This window comes from Phacochoerus africanus, chromosome 3 (genome assembly GCF_016906955.1).
Source record: "Phacochoerus africanus isolate WHEZ1 chromosome 3, ROS_Pafr_v1, whole genome shotgun sequence".
Taxonomy (NCBI): domain Eukaryota; kingdom Metazoa; phylum Chordata; class Mammalia; order Artiodactyla; family Suidae; genus Phacochoerus; species Phacochoerus africanus.
This window is the reverse complement of record NC_062546.1, coordinates 50,481,878-50,497,817: the sequence shown is the minus strand read 5'-3', so window position 1 is coordinate 50,497,817 and position 15,940 is coordinate 50,481,878. Positions and strand designations below refer to the sequence as shown.

The following is a 15,940-nucleotide window of genomic DNA, read 5'->3' as shown; positions in this document are numbered from 1 at the left end:
ATAAAACAAGTACCCCTGATCTGGTACACTGAGAGGCTTATCTATCACCCAGATGTTCTTCCCAAGATAGTGTGACCTTGATCCAAGCATGAGAAGACATGTACCCTACAGAATCACTGACCAGTACTTTTCCAAGTGTCTAGGTTGTGGAGGACAAGGAAAGGCTTAAGAATTGTCAGTGTCTGGAGGTGACTAAGAGATGTGATAGCCAAGTGCACTGTGAGGTCATGGATAGCATCCTGGGGAAAAAAAAAAAACAACATTATTTTAAAAAATGGGAGAAATTTTAATAAAATCTGAAATTTACTCCTTGGTATTTTACTGTTCATTTCCTCATTTTGACATTTTTACCACGGTTATATAAGACACTAACCTTGGGGAAACTGGGTGATGAGCATAAGGGAACTCTATGTACTATCTTTGCAGATCTAAAATTACCTAAAAACTAAACTAAAAACAAAACATAGATGCCTGCATCCAGTGTTATTTTCATATATCTCACAATTAACTTATCAAATACCATTGAAGAAAATGGGCTATTTTTTTTCTGATAACCAAATAAACATTTTTGACAATTGAGTTTGTGGTTTACTTTAAATATATTTTGGCAGTGGTTATTTTGGTTGAAGTTTTAATGAAAAGATTCAATATTCAAAGAAACCAGAAGTGATTTTAGGGCATTAAAAAAGGTGAACTAAGACAAATGCTCTTACTCTGGATATGTGTTTTCTAGCAGTATATCAGAACTTAACTTTTTTTCTACTCTCCCCTCCCCCAAACCCCTTATTAACTGAATGTGACCATTCCTTTTCTTCCTCCTTCATACTTAATATACATTATAACCTCAGAGTTAAATTTGCCCCCAAAACAGGACTCTGCAATGAGGGGATTTCTTAGTTGGTGATAGGGTGCCCAACACTTTGCTGGTAGTTGGGAAAATAGTAGCTGTAAGATGCCAAAACTTGTGCATGGCACCATCATCCTAACCCATTAATAGGTTTACCAGAGATTTTTATGCTAGAGATCACCTGATTGACAGATATAGTCCAACATTGTTCACTGGACTTAATCTATAATGATAGGTAGCTATAATATTCTGTATGCTTGACACTATGTTAGGTCATGCAAAAATCAAAATCAAAATTATGATCTCTGTCAAAGAACTTTCCACTTGTTTAAAAGAAGACAGACCTGAAGGCTCTGTGGTGGATGGAAAAACCAGAGGCTTTAGAGATTTTTAAAGTCATAGCCTTATTGTTTCTTCCAGGTCACTAATACCTGGCACACAGGAAACAGTTTGTTGAACCACAGCGGTTCTTACCCTGGTTGTTGTTATCAAGACTGAGACCATTAGGAAAATAGTTTATTACCCCAAATAACTCTGTTCAATTGAATCTTTGTGTTTTTACCCTTTTAGAGATGATGAAGAGAAAAAAAAGTCTCTGTCGGAAGGTACTGATGAGAAGGCTAATGGAACACATCCAAAGACCATCAGCCGTATTGGGAGCACTACCAACCCATTCTTGGACATTCCTCATGACCCAAATGCTGCTGTGTACAAAAGTGGATTCTTGGCTCGAAAAATCCATGCAGATATGGATGGAAAGAAGAGTAAGCATCATTTGTTGACATTTTCTATTTCATTTATTTCATCTTTAAGAGAGGCTCAAAATTTAAAGTGAATTTATCTGAAGTGAAAGGATGAAGAAAAATTGTTTATCTAGAGAAGTGTTACTGAAACTTGATAAAACCTCTCACCCTATGTCAGAAATCCATTATGCACCTGACCTTCTCCAAGGAGAATTATAGAACTTCAGAACCAGAAGACTTACAAATTATTCATTTCTAACCTTTTATTCATCAGTGAATAATTTTGAATACCTGCTATGTGCTAGGCATCAAAAGTATAGGTATAGGAGTTCCTGTCGTGACTCAGTGGTTAACGAATCCGACTAGGAACCATGAGGTTACAGGTTCGATCCCTGGCCTTGCTCGGTGGGTTAAGGATCCGGCGTTGCCGTGAGCTGTGGTGTAGGTTGCAGACGCAGCTCGGATCCCGCATTGCTGTGGCTCTGGCGTAGGCCAGCAGCTATAGCTTCGATTTGACCCCTAGCCTGGGAACCTCTGTATGCTGTGGGAGTGGGAAAATATATATATAGATATAGATATAGATATATAGATATAGATATATATAGGTATAGGATGGAGAAGTTCCAGTCTTTGTGGAGTTTACATTCTGGTGGTTGAGGGAAAGTTGAGTTCATAATACATAGAATGATACATGAAAGGTGCTTGAGAAAAGCAGGAAAGACTAGAATTGAGATCCATGCCATGTGGAGTACTGATCTCTGTGGAAGGTGGACAGGTACAGTATAGGCGAGTGTGATATGCTTAGTAGTGGGAACCTGAAGAAGTCCTATGTGACAGTTCTGTGAATAGGAGACATGATCATCTACTCATACAAGATGTTGGAAGTTTGAGTGGATTGGAGTACATTTCTGTGTTTAGAATAGCTCTTGCAGAGTGTGAAATAGTGATTGTGTACAGTTGAATAGGCCAGTGTAGCTAATATATGTGCTCAGAATTAGCCTGTACCTCTTGGGTATTTCTACCCACCTACAGACACCGACATGCAGTGCTGGCGTGGACAGTCCTGCTGTTTCCATTCGTGCGAGGCACTTTGATCTTAAGGTATTAGTGTATTCTGTTAGGGTACAACAAGAGAAGCTTTGGAATAGGGTAGCTTTGACACTCCACAAGAGTATCCCCACCATGTTTCCTGGGCACCCCTAGCACTCCAGTGATTGCAAGTGACAGTGAGTCTAACAGCTTATGTAAAAAGGACATGGTCACACTTGAGGATTAACAATTGTTTCCAGGACACTTTCTGCATTTCTTTATTTTGAACATCATATTTATTCTTTTTTAATTGAAGTGTAGTTACTTTACAGTATTATTTTCGTCTCAGATGTACAACAGTGATTTAAAACTTTTCTATATTATACTCTGTTTATAGTTATTACAAAATATTGGCTGTAATTCCCTGTGCTGTACAATATATTCTTGTAGTTTATCTATTTTATACATAGTATTTTGTACCTCTTAATCTCCTACCCTTATCTTTCCCCTCCCCACTTCCCTCCCCACTGATAAATACTAGTTTGTTCTCTATTTCTGGGAGTCTTTTTCTTTTGTTGTTGTTATATTCATGATTCATTTTGTTCTTTAAATTCAACATATAAATGATGAAATACAGTTCTTGTCTTTATCTGACATTTCACTAGGCATAATACACTTCAGGTCCATGCAGGTTGTTGCAGATGACATTATTTCATTCCTTTTTGTGCTAATATCCCATTGTATTTATGTACCACATCTTCTTTATCCATTTATCTGTCAATGGACATTTAGGTCTCTTCCATATCTTGGCTGAGAAGCCAGCCAATCGCCTTAAGGGAGTTCTCTCATAAGTAACTTCTTGCTTTTCCCTTGCTGCTTTAGTATTCTATCTTTATCTTTAATTGTTGCTATTTTAATTACATTGTGTTGGTGTGGTCCTCTTTGATCCTGTTTTGGACTCTGTAGTTTCTCAACCAATATGTCTGTTTCCTTTCCCAGGTTAGGGAAGTTTTCAGCTATTGTGTCTTCAAATATGTTTTTAGCTCCTTTCTCTCTCTCTCTTCTCCTTTTGGGATCCTTATAATAGGAATATTAATGCACTTAATGTTGTCCTAGAGGTCTCCTAAATTGTCCTCATTTCTTTTCATTCTTTGTTTTTTCTGTTCAGTAGCAGTGATTTCCACTACTCTGTCTACCAAGTCACGGATCTTTCTAGTGTATTTTTATTTCATTTATTTTGTTCCTATTCTCTACTTGGTTGTTCTTTATATTTTCTATTTCTTGATTAAAAACACCTAATTTCTCACTCTGTTCATCCATTCTTCTCCTGAGTTTTTTGATCATCTTTATGATCATTACTTTGAGCTTTCTCAGATAGCTTGCCTGTCTTCAGTTAGTTCTTCTGGGGTTTTTATCTTGTTCTTTTGTTTGAAACATGTTCTTCTGTCACCTCATTTTGCTGAATTTTCTGGGCCTTTTTTGTGTTTTTTTGTTTGGTTTGTTTGTTTGTTCTCTGTGTATCTGCTAGGTTGGTTGTTTTCTGACCTTGGAGGAGTCCCCTTTTGCAGGAGACATCCAGAGCTTCCCCAGGTTCAGCCTGCTGATAACGTCTGCTTTGTCCATGTTCTCCTGGGCCACCTTTGAGGATTATTGGAGAGAAATCCCCCACTGGATGCTCCTATCCCTTAGCAGTCCCCTGAGTAAGAGGACAAGCTCAAAGCCTTCACAGGCCCCTTGTCCCAGGCTAGAGGTTTTCTTGACAATCACATTCCTTTAAAATCCTTAGTTACCTCCATTGAGAACTTCTGGTTGATTTGAGGAGTTTTAAGTGTCATAGGGCTTTTTTATTTTTAGTAACTTAAGAAGTTCTGCCAGTTACCTGCCTCGGAACCAAGTAAGATGAGGTACCTGGGCCCAGGCTCTGGGTTTTACTCCTGCTGGCTGCTTTATCACTGAGGGCTTCTTCATGTCTGCCTTGGAGAGAGGGGTTTTGGGAGGAGTCTTGAAGTTTCTTTTATTCCTTCTTTAACTCCTCAGGCTCTTCCTGGATTTTCCCATTCCAGTTTTTCATGATTTTTAAAATCACATTAGTTTGGGTCAATAATTCAACTTTTTCAGTATAGGAAAGTGCATAATTTCTAGTGATAATTTACTTACACTAAAAATTTACCAATTTAAAGTGCATAGTTTGAGTTCTGAAAAAAGTATATAGTTGTGCAACTGCCGTCACAGTCAATGTATATAACATTCCCATTACTTGAAAAAGTTCCATTGTACTTTCTGCAGTTGATTCCTTCCACCTTTGGTCCCAGCCATGGCAGCCACTTAACTGTTCTGGGCACAGTGCTTCTCCTTTTCTGTAATTTAGTAAGTGGAGTTCACACATCTTGTTTTGTGCCTGGCTTCTTTTCACTTAGCAGTGTTCTTTGCAGATTCATCTGTATTGTGTGCTGTGTGAATTCATAGTTTGTCTTCTTTTACTGCTGATACTATATTCCTTCCATTGTGTGGATACCCCACAATTTACATGTTCACCAGCTGGGCATTTGGGTTGCTTTTGGGTTTTAACTACTATAAATAAGCCTGCTTTGGATATTCTCAACCAAGTCTTTATATGTATATATTTTTCCATGTATTTTCAGAAGGTACCTAAAAGTAAGGGAATGAGCTTGCTAGGATGTGTGCTAAATATATGTTTAACTTTATAAGAAACTTCCAAACTGTTTTCCAAAGTGTCTGTAACATTTTGCAATCCTGCCACCTATACATGTTATAGACTCATGATAAAATGATCCCTTTATCATGAATTGACCCTTCTCATCGCTGATCACATTCCTTATTTTAAAATCTACTTTGTCTAATACTAAGATAGTGACACTAGCTTTCTTTTCAGTTTTTGCATAATATACAGAATTTTTTTCTAGCTTTTTCATCTTATTCCATAATCTTGTCTTTAAAATTGTCTTATACTTGTGGGTCTTTCTTTTTCTGCAACTGACAGTCTTTTAATTGGAGGGTTTATACCATTTACATTTATAGTAATTACTGATATAATTGACTTTAATTCTGTTGTCTTGCTATTGGATTTCTACTTATTCTATCTCTTTTTTTTCTGCCTGAACAATTTCTTTCATTATGTCGTATACTAAGTAAACTACTGGTGAGAAATATTCTCATATTTTATTGGTTTTTTTTAAAGATTGTTCTGCACCTTAATTTTCGGAATTTATGTTCACTTATGTGCAGTTCCTTGGCAGTGTTTTCCTTTTTGTTCGGTTTTAAAATATTTTTCCATTGTTTTCTACCCTGTTAGTTTCACACAAACGATCTGCTATCATTTTTGTTCCTCTGTATCTATTGCGTTTTTCTTCCTTTTGTCTGCTCTCAAGATTTTTCTCTTTCCCTTTGATTTACAGCAGTTTTTACAGCACCTTACTGTGATTCTCTTCATGATTTTTTTTTGCTTGTTTGTTTGTTTAGTGGTTTTTGAAGTTCTCGGATTCATCAGTTTTTATTTTTCAGCCATTATTTTTATATCACGCAGCCCTCTTTCTGGGACTCCAGTTTCCTATAGCTAGATCCTATTATACAAAAGATTCGTTGAGGCTGTGCCTAATTTTTTTCTGACCCTTTTTTTGTTTTTTCAGTACTTTAATAATTTTTATTGCTATGTGTTCAAGTTTACTACAGTGTTTTTATTCCATATGTAGTATTTTATGTTAGAAACTGCAATGTGAAATTTTGTATTCTCCATTTCTCTCCTTATCAAGTTGGTATCTTTCTCAATATCCTTGAGTTTATCTCTGTCATTTACAGTAGCTCTTTTAAGGTCTTTCTCTTTGAATCCCTTCCTCCCAGTTTTTTTCTGGGACTGTTACATTGTTTGCATTGTACTTTTTATTTGCACAGGAGCCATTGTGACTCTTGGGGGTGGATTTGGTTTTTTATTCTTTTCAAGAATGTTGGACTTTATCCTGTTAACCAGATCAGTAACTTGCAGACTAGCTGACCCTTTTAGAGGCTGCCTTTATCCTTTGTCCTGGTGGATCCATAGAAGCCTTTATTCTAGGACTTATTTAGCTCTGTTACTAAAGCATTATTACTGTTCTCTAGATTGTGTTCAGTGCCTGGTGTTAACGAAGTCTTTCCACTGTCTGATGAGAAGGCAAACTATTCTTTTTTTTTTTTTTTTTCTATTTCTTTGGGCCGCTCCCGTGGCATATGGAGGTTCCCAGGCTAGGAGTCCAATTAGAGCTGTAGCCACTGGCCTACGCCAGAGCCACAGCAACGCAGGATCCGAGCTGCATCTGCAACCTACACCACAGCTCACGGCAGCACCGGATCGTTAACCCATTGAGCAAGGGCAGGGATCAAACCCGCAACCTCATGGTTCCTAGTCGGATTCTTTAACCACTGCGCCACGACGGGAACTCCAAGGCAAACTATTCTTATCCCCATGTGAGCTCCTAAATTATTCATTCCACAACTTTTGTCCAATGCATCAGATCATTTCATTTCACGTGTACTCAGATCAATGCTCTAGCCATGACCTGAGGGTTCCTCTGCAGATCTTCAGAGCTCTCTCTTTGGGCAGCTTTTCTCTGTTTTATTCTGTTCCACAATTCTGGCCACTTTAGCTTCACTCAATTCCCTCTTTAGTGCCTCAGCACAGCTCCCTTCCCTGCTAGGTCTTAACTTCCTTCAGACAGTAATCTGGGCTTATCTTATTTGTCTCTTCTCTTTGGAATCACAGTCCAGAGCTGCCTATTGTACAATATCTGAAAACTTCTGTTTTATATGCATATTGCCCTGTTTTCTAATTGTTATGATTGGGGGGCAGTTTCTGGAGCAATATCTTTAATAGCATAACTAGAACTAAACTGATCCCCTTCTGTTAAGAAATTCCACTCTAGTTGCCTCAGATCAGACCTCAAGACCTTGTATTTACTGAACTATGAGAATGATAAGGAACTCTAGGTACTTGAGCACAGTCACACTCTGTAGATGTATATTTGGAGCCCCAGGACAGGATCTGTCTTCTTCCCAGCTAATCTTTTCTATGCGCCCCATCCCCTTCCTTGGACTTCTGTTGCACTGGTTTATCTCGGGTAGGTGGCTACTGCTTCTTAGAAATGCACCACTGCCCAACCCACTTATGAACGCATTCTTCTGTTTTGAGAGGTGGTCACCATGAGCAAATTTGAAATATGTTTTATATTACTCATGCCAAATGTGCTTTTCATTATATCATTTTTCATTTCTAATACATTAAAAAACAAAAACAACAGTGGAGCTTTCCCAGAGTAGGAGGTCCAGATAACTATTGAGATCTGCATAATGATACATTTGGGGCATATCATTCTGCTGAGTCTATAGACTTTGATTTGGATTCATCATGTTCAGTACAGCTAGGGCTGCACTGCATTTGCACATACATGTAAACATTGGCAGGTGCTCTCATGACAGATAGTACTAAAAATTTTTCATAGGTGAAGTTTTGGACCAGAGCTCCATGGAAAGATTAAAACCCTGAGTAACTTACCTTTAACGGACCACTTATCCAACTCAAGATTTGTATCTTTCATTTTAAAAATTAACTCTAAGGACTAAATTTGTCTGATTGTGTCCCTAACTCCTCAGATAAAACGTTTTTTTAAAACTTAGAGATTTTCTTTGCTCTTGTTTATTTATCGTTTTAAAGGTATACTCAGCTTTCAGAAATTTTACCTCCAGGAGACAAATCATGATTAAAAGCAAATGTTCTATCTCTCATATAAGTATTATGTATTTACCAGACCCATTAAATATGATGTCAAGAGAAAGCTTTGAACAGTCAAATTTGGAAAACAAAATGTATCCTTTAGATTTTGTCAGGTAGAATGAAAAACAAGATTCAACATAAACTCTTGGTTTTATTAACCTGATATGAGATATTTGTGGAAATCAAGAAAATGAGTGGAAACAAGGTATTCAAATTATGAATGCTTTAAATGATGATGAATAATTAAGCGATTACTCAATATTAGAGCTTTTTCCTAAGTACTTCACACATTATTTCATTTAATCTTCACTCTTTGAAGCAGGTACTGTTAACATTATCCCCATTTTACTGGGGAAGAAATTCATCTTAAATATATCAGCAAAGGCTCTAATATCGTATAATCACAGGACATCTGGTGGGACTAAAATATGATTATTCCAAACTAATTGTAGCACACTATTGAAAGTAGTGCCTATGAGAAAATATGTTTAGAAAACATTTAAGTTCTACGTTTTTGCGTGATCAGCACAGCATCATAATGCAGTCTGTATTTAGATTAAGACTGGAAGTCTCAATCTAGGGCTAGCAAGGCCTGAACATTTCTTTTCTTGGCCAACACAGCACTTTTCTGTAAATTGAATTGCATGCATTTAGTTAGGTATTTTCTGGCTGACCATAGTTTCCACAACTCCTATATTGTCATACTCCTCACACAATAATTGCTCCTTGTTCTGGCTTCACTACAGTAGCCAGAGGGTGTGACCCGCCTCTCCCCACCCCTGCTTCCCATTTAGACTGACATAACCCACGGGAGATGGGGGCAGACAGATGGACAAGCCCATGCATAGTGTGTATGTGTACCTTATGGTATCACTGTGGCAAGAAAAGAAGTGCTTGCCTAGTTTTTATTACCACAGCCTACATAAGCTGAGGTGCGAGAAATGAATTTCTTCCTACATGAATTAAACAGTGTCAGTTGCCTAAGACTATGTATGTACAAAGGCTTATATTAAATGAAGCCTCACTTCTCTGAGGAGCATATAGTTAGGTGTACTGTAAAGAGAGTAATTACAATCTAGAATCTACAGTGCAAATTTTTAATACATATATTTTTAGTTAAGATACCACATAAAATGTTCAGATTGAGTGGAAGTGCAATTGGGACCATGCTGACATTCTCCCAGATAACAAGAGATCCAAAGGACAGTGGAATGGAAAAGAGGGCCCAGACGCAGCAGGGTTCAGTGTTTGTGGTACCTCAGTTACACAGTATAGAGGTGACTTAGATCATCAAGGACAGCAGAAATGTTTCAGAAAAAGGTGCTGAGGGTATGTGGGTGGGTGTGGTGTGTTAATGTGTGATGTGTGCACACACATGTGGTATGTCACTAGTGTCTGTGTGGGGGTATGTGGTGTGTGTGGAGGAGGTGAGGTGGATGTGGGATGTGTGTGTGCTTGTGGTGTGTGGGTGTGTTGGGTGGAGGATGTGAGGTACATGTGTGAGGGGTGTATGGTATGTGGGGGCTGTGATATGAGTGTATCTGTGTGTGTTCCCCACATCAGCACAACCTGAAAAATCAGTTTCAGGTGGGTTAAAGTAAAAATTTAAGAGACAAAATCTAAAATTTTTAGTTGAAAATGTGAGCCAACATCTTAAAGACCTTTGGGTAGAGAAGGATTTCTTAAGGTTTAGAAAAACAAAAACAGTAAAAGGGTGTGATTACATTAATAGTAAAGACATCTTATATTAAAATTCTCTTTTTAAAAGTTAAAAATACAAGCCACAGATTGGAAGAAGATACTTTAGAGCATATTATATTACTCATAAAGGATTAATATACCCCCAAATACATATATAAAGAAATCTTTAATTAGGAAAGACAACCCAGAAGAAAAACGGGAAGTAATTAGAACAGACCATTCACTGAAAAAGAAATTGTGGTGATCAATAAATATATGGAGAGACACTCAAACTCACTGGTAATCAAGAATATTCAGATTAAACACACAATGAGATACCATTTCACATAGGTCACATTGGCCAGACTTTGAAAGAGTGATAATAGCAAATGCCAGCAGGGATTTTGGAGCAGCGGGCACTCTCCACCCTGTGAATGTGGCATGGTGTGTGGCCACTCTAGGGGACAGCTGGCAGTAATCGATGAAGTTGGAAAAGCTTACGTGAGCATCTCAGTTAATCCCGTCCTGTGTGCACATCCACCAACATTCTTGGCATTTTACAAAAGGGGGAATGTTCATAGCAGCATTTTAATAACTCAAAACAATCTAAATGGCCCATAATAAGAGATCAGATGGGGTTCTTATATTCATATAATACAAAACTATGTAACAGTGAAAAGCAAGGAACTATAGTTAGAATTTTTAACACGTATGACTCTCATAAAAGGTATTGTCGAATGAAAAAACAGCAACTTGCAGAAGAAGGTGCACATAAGGTAACATCCTAAATTATGAAGCATGGTTTTTAATAGGAATACATGCACATTTAGAATCAGTAAATGTGTGGGAATTCCCACTGTGGCTCAGCGGGTACAAACCTGACTGGTATCCATGAGGATACAGGTTCGATCCCTGACCTCACTCATTGCCGTGAGCCGTGGTGTAGGTCGCAGAAGTGTCTTGGATCTAACATTGCTGTGGTGTAGATCTGCAGTTCTGATTTGGCCCCTAGCCTGGGAACTTCCATATGCTGCAGGTGCAGCCCTGAAAAAAAAAAATAGACTCAGGAAATGTGGAATAGTGGTCACTTCTGGCAGAGGAAGAACATTCAGTCAGTAAGGAGTTCCCAGCAATTCAACTTTATTGATAACTTTCAAAAATTAGGTATGTGTATGTTTACTGCATTGCTCTTATAACCTCCTGATCTCTCAATGTTTCATCATATTTTTTTTTCTTTTTTTTTTTGCTCTTTAGGGCCGCATCTTGGGCATATGGAAGTTCCCTGGCTAGGGGTCTAATTGGAGCTACAGCTGCCAGCCTACGCCACAGCCACAGCAACACAGCATCTGAGCTAATGTACACCACAGCTCACGCAACACCGGATACTTGACCCACTGAGTGAGGCCAGGGATCGAACCCACAGCCTCATGGTTGTTAGTCGGATTTGTTTCCACTGCGCCACAACAGGAACTCCCATCATAAAAGTTTTGAAACTTGATAGAACACCTGATTGCATGGGAAATTTACAAAGAGTTGAGGACATGTTCCTTCAAATCTATCCAAGAAAAATAACAAGTATAAAACCCCAAACCCCCAAATAAGTATTCACCAGTATAATATTTTAAACCTTCACCACAATAATACAATTTTGTTTGTTTGTTACATTTAGAAATATAGAAGATTTCATTATAGTTACACAGTGGAATATGTAAATATTGTCCACCTTGACTCTGTAAAAGTACAGATGAAAGGACTGGGGTGTCAAAGTGGAGAGGAGAGGCTGAGGAGAACAGGGAGAGAGCGGTCCTGCTGCTTGAGGGAGGAAGTCGGGAAAGCAGAAAGTAATGTTGCTAACAAGCTCTTAAAATATGGAGACAGCCGATAAAGATGCAAATAAAAAGGCACACAAATGTCCTGGGCAGATGGAATGGAACAGCCACACTTGCGAGATCCTCATCTCTCACAGCAGAAAGTCAGTAGAGAAGTGTACAGTCTACTCTTTCAGCATATCTTTTAGGGATACGATGCAAATTAACTACCCTGAGAAGCAGTGCAAATGCTTAAATATGGTTTCTTTTGGAAAATGGGATTGGAGGAGTTGGGAAGAAGTGAAAAAAAGAGGCTAATTGTGTAGCCATAGCACTTTAATAATTCAGAAATGTTTTAATCACATTTCCATTTTAGATTCTTCAGTGATTTTTATCCTTTTGAGGTTTGTTTCTAATTTGAAATATTGACATCTGAATTGTTTTTTAAAGGTGTGAAAGCCATAACTGGTTCATATTTTCCATCTCGTTTTAAAGGCTTTGGATGGAAGGACCATCGCATAGTGTCTTGAGAAGGTTGGGGGTTCACTCACTTTAGAGGGGTTTACACGAGTGCCTATCAGTGAAAGTTTGGAAAATTCAGTCCCACATGTCAAATTTGAGAGAGTCGGTGTTATTCTGAGTCACACATACTGAAAATAGAGTTTATAATGGCAATGCAGGCAGAATTCTTTGCTATTGTATAACATTGGGAACAGCGACACTATAATTAAGAGATAATAAAAGTGGAATATTTTTTCCCCAGAAGACGGTGTCTCCTCCTGTTAGAGAAAGACTTTAAGGGGAGACAAAGCAAAGCAATTATTTTAAATCTAGGCTAAGGTCCCCCCACAGCCCTTGCCACTTTGCTGTTCTGTGGCAGCAAGTGTGTCAAGGAGTCCCTTTGATGGGAGGACAGAGAGCAGTACCAAGAAGGCAGCCAAGTGAGTTCTCAAGAAGTCTGTGGCAACCCAGCTCTGGTGGCGTTTTGTTTCTGAAGAGAAGTGCCTCCTCACAATTCTACATTTAGACTTGAATAAGTTTTAAGTTCCATTTTGATGGCTCATGTCTTTCATTTAAAATCCACCCTTTCCTGCAGTAAAGTTGATAAAAGAGGCCACCCACCATTCTCCTCAGAAGCAGTACTTTTGACAAGGGCTGTAGAAGAAAAACTGTAATCTCTCAGCACCAAAAAATCTGTTCAGAACCTGCACATTTCTTTCTGAAAGAGGAATGCACAGTTTTCACTACATCTGATTTTTAGAAATTATTCTGTTTGTACTATTGCCTTGTTATGTTTATGTTTTCAGTGTCATTAACATTTAGGAGAAAGAAGGAAATGATCTTGATGTCTCTGTCATATTTATTTATTGCAGTATATCAAATGCTTCAGTAATCTGATGAAAATTTGAAGTTAAAACTGCAATACTAGTTTCCTAAAGTAAATAATTATGGTGATAGAGATTTATGTACACATACACAGATGTTATCACTGGACAGTACAGAATTAAAAATTTGAGCTTTGAAAGTAGACAGGTCGTAGATTCATTTTAAAAATTCTTTGGAGCACCAGTTGTGTGCCCATCCACTCACGTTTGTGGGGAATAAGGTAAGGAAGGGGATATACCTGAGTAGGTGCCATTCAGTTGAGAGCTGAATTACAGAAGGAAGTTCATAAAATCTTTGGACACAGAGTATTCTGGTGAGAGAACAGGTGATGTCAAAGTCTTGAGGTGAGACTGGCCACGTGTTAAGGTGCTTAGCACAGCACCTGGCGCATAGAAAGAACCTAATTGTTATTTAAGGGCTTAATTGTTATTTTGGTACAGAATATTGCTATCATCATCATCGCCATTGCCACCTTGGAAACAGGTGAATGGCCAACAGAGCAAAACAGTGTCACTCTTTGCAGTCATTTTTAAAATGACAATGATATATATGTAGAGGGGTTTAAAGAAACAAGTGTACTATCCCAATTTTGTGGTAAATGGATGTATAGAAAAATAATTAGGAAATGCTGTCTCTGGTGGTTGGAATTGGTGATTTCATATTTTTTTTAATGTGTGTGGTTTTTTTTCTGTTACTTTATTTTTAATTTACTTTTTTAAAATGTTTGCCATTGACACTGTACAAGTATAACATATTATCAGGGAAAATCAATGTTTTATGTTAAACATTTGTTATTTAAAAAATAACTTTAGGAGTTCCTGCTGTGGTTCAGTGGGTTAAGAACCTGGCTAGTATCCATGAGGATATGGGTTCAATCCATGGTCTCACCCAGTCAGTTAAGGATCCGGTGTTGCCATGAGCTGTGGTGTAGGTTACAGACGTGGCTCAGTTCCTGCGTTGCTGTGGCTGCGGCTGTGGCCGGCATCTGCAGCTTCATTTCGACCCCTAGTCTAGGAACTTCCATATGCCGCAGTTTGTCCCTTAAGAGAAAATATATAGATATATGTAATGTTATGTATTAATATACAACATTAATACAGTAGACTACTTAAAAGACCTAATGAAATGTAATTGTGTCTAAAAATATAGTAAAATGTTTGCAAAATAATGACAAATGGAAAAAGGTATAATAAACACTTACCGAATCATGATAACCAATAAAAAATAGTGACTGCTAAGTAATAAAAATTTAATAAAATAAATTAAAAGCTATAAATGGCTTTATTAAACAGTTGGGAAACTGGGTGGCAACCCTCCTCGCCGGAGAGAGGAGCTCAGAGGAGCTGCACAGAGTGGAAGGTCTCACAGTCAGAAGAGGAGAGAGAAGAGAAGGGCCGTTACTGCATCTTCCTCTGAGGATGGAATGGCCTGGGCAGCAGATCTCCTCCTTGGTGCTGACAGGAAACCTTCAGATTAAAGGGTTAAGACCACATTGTGGGGGGCAGAGGTGGGCAGGGAGGTGGTTGTGCTGCAGTGAGGTTAGGTATTAAGTCTTGATCTGGTGACGTGGGCTTAGCACAAGTGACTACATTTGCGGCCTGTTGCCACTTTTTAAGATGACTTATAATAAGATCCCTCCCTTTTAAAAATTTGCTTAATGGCTCTTGTGGGACTCTTCTTCCCATAAATAAATTAGAGTAGTTGACAAATGTTTCACATTGGATTGACAGCCCTTAGTAATTTGCATAAAGTCTGCTTGTCGCAGGACTCTCAGGAATGCAGTCCTAGTTGCCTTGTGTAGGAAGGTGGGAAGTGGGAAGCTCCTCAGAGCAAGGAAGTCTAAACAAGCGAAAGACATTGGGCTGACGGGGACAAGCCAAGGGTTAAGCCCCTGGTGACATCACTTCAGGCACAGTCTGTGGCAGGGGGCTGTTCGCTGGGAGTGTCTCTTGAAGCTCCCAAGTTTGGGGAAGACAGTCAGACTGCTGTCACCTTCCCTGTGTGTGGACTCTGTCTGCAGGCTGCTTGTCCTTGCCACCAGGAGTCATTTCTATTGACCTGCAGTAGCTTTTGCCCAAGGGCATTTAAAGGTGCCATGGATCTTAGACTATTTTGCAATTACAATAGCCTGTTTGAATTCTACTTGTAGAAATGCATACTCAGCAGAGCCTTTCACTCTGAAGTTTCTTAGTCATAAGGTGCTTGTAAAGTTGAAGAAACCTCGTTTGGAGTCACTTAATGAGCCTACTTGTCTGCTTCTGCAGTTACGGCACTTCTCAGATAGATTGTAGTAATTTACCCTTACATTTTATTTTAGTACATTGCTCTCTATAAGTTTTATAATGAGTTCTGTAAATTGTGCAAGGAATTATGAAAAAACATTAGTATATTTTTCCTGGAGTTCAGTGGTCATACCTTTCACATATAATGAAGTTATTGAACTTCAGTATAACATTTTGCTATTGTCCAACTTTTTAAGATGGTTATTAAAAATAGCAAGTATTCTAGCATCTTCCTTCAGTATATAAGAATTATAAGCATGGTGCCTAAAGTTAATAACACTATATTACATATTTGAAAGTTGCTAAGAAGGTAAATCTTAAAAGTCCTTATCCCAAGAAAAAAAATTTCAGCAATATGTAGTGATAGGTTTTCAGTGGACTTGTAGTGGTGATCATTTTGCAAT

General features: G+C 38.3%; 1 protein-coding gene across 1 annotated transcript in view; it reads left to right on the top strand.

Annotated features, from left to right (window-relative positions):
- PSD3 (pleckstrin and Sec7 domain containing 3) overlaps positions 1-15,940 on the top strand; it is a 441,162-nt gene that overhangs the window by 348,797 nt on the left and 76,425 nt on the right. Inside the window, exon 11 of the mRNA XM_047771731.1 lies at positions 1,418-1,611. Coding sequence (XP_047627687.1) covers positions 1,418-1,611 — 194 coding nt within the window. The remainder of the gene's footprint in view (positions 1-1,417; positions 1,612-15,940) is intronic.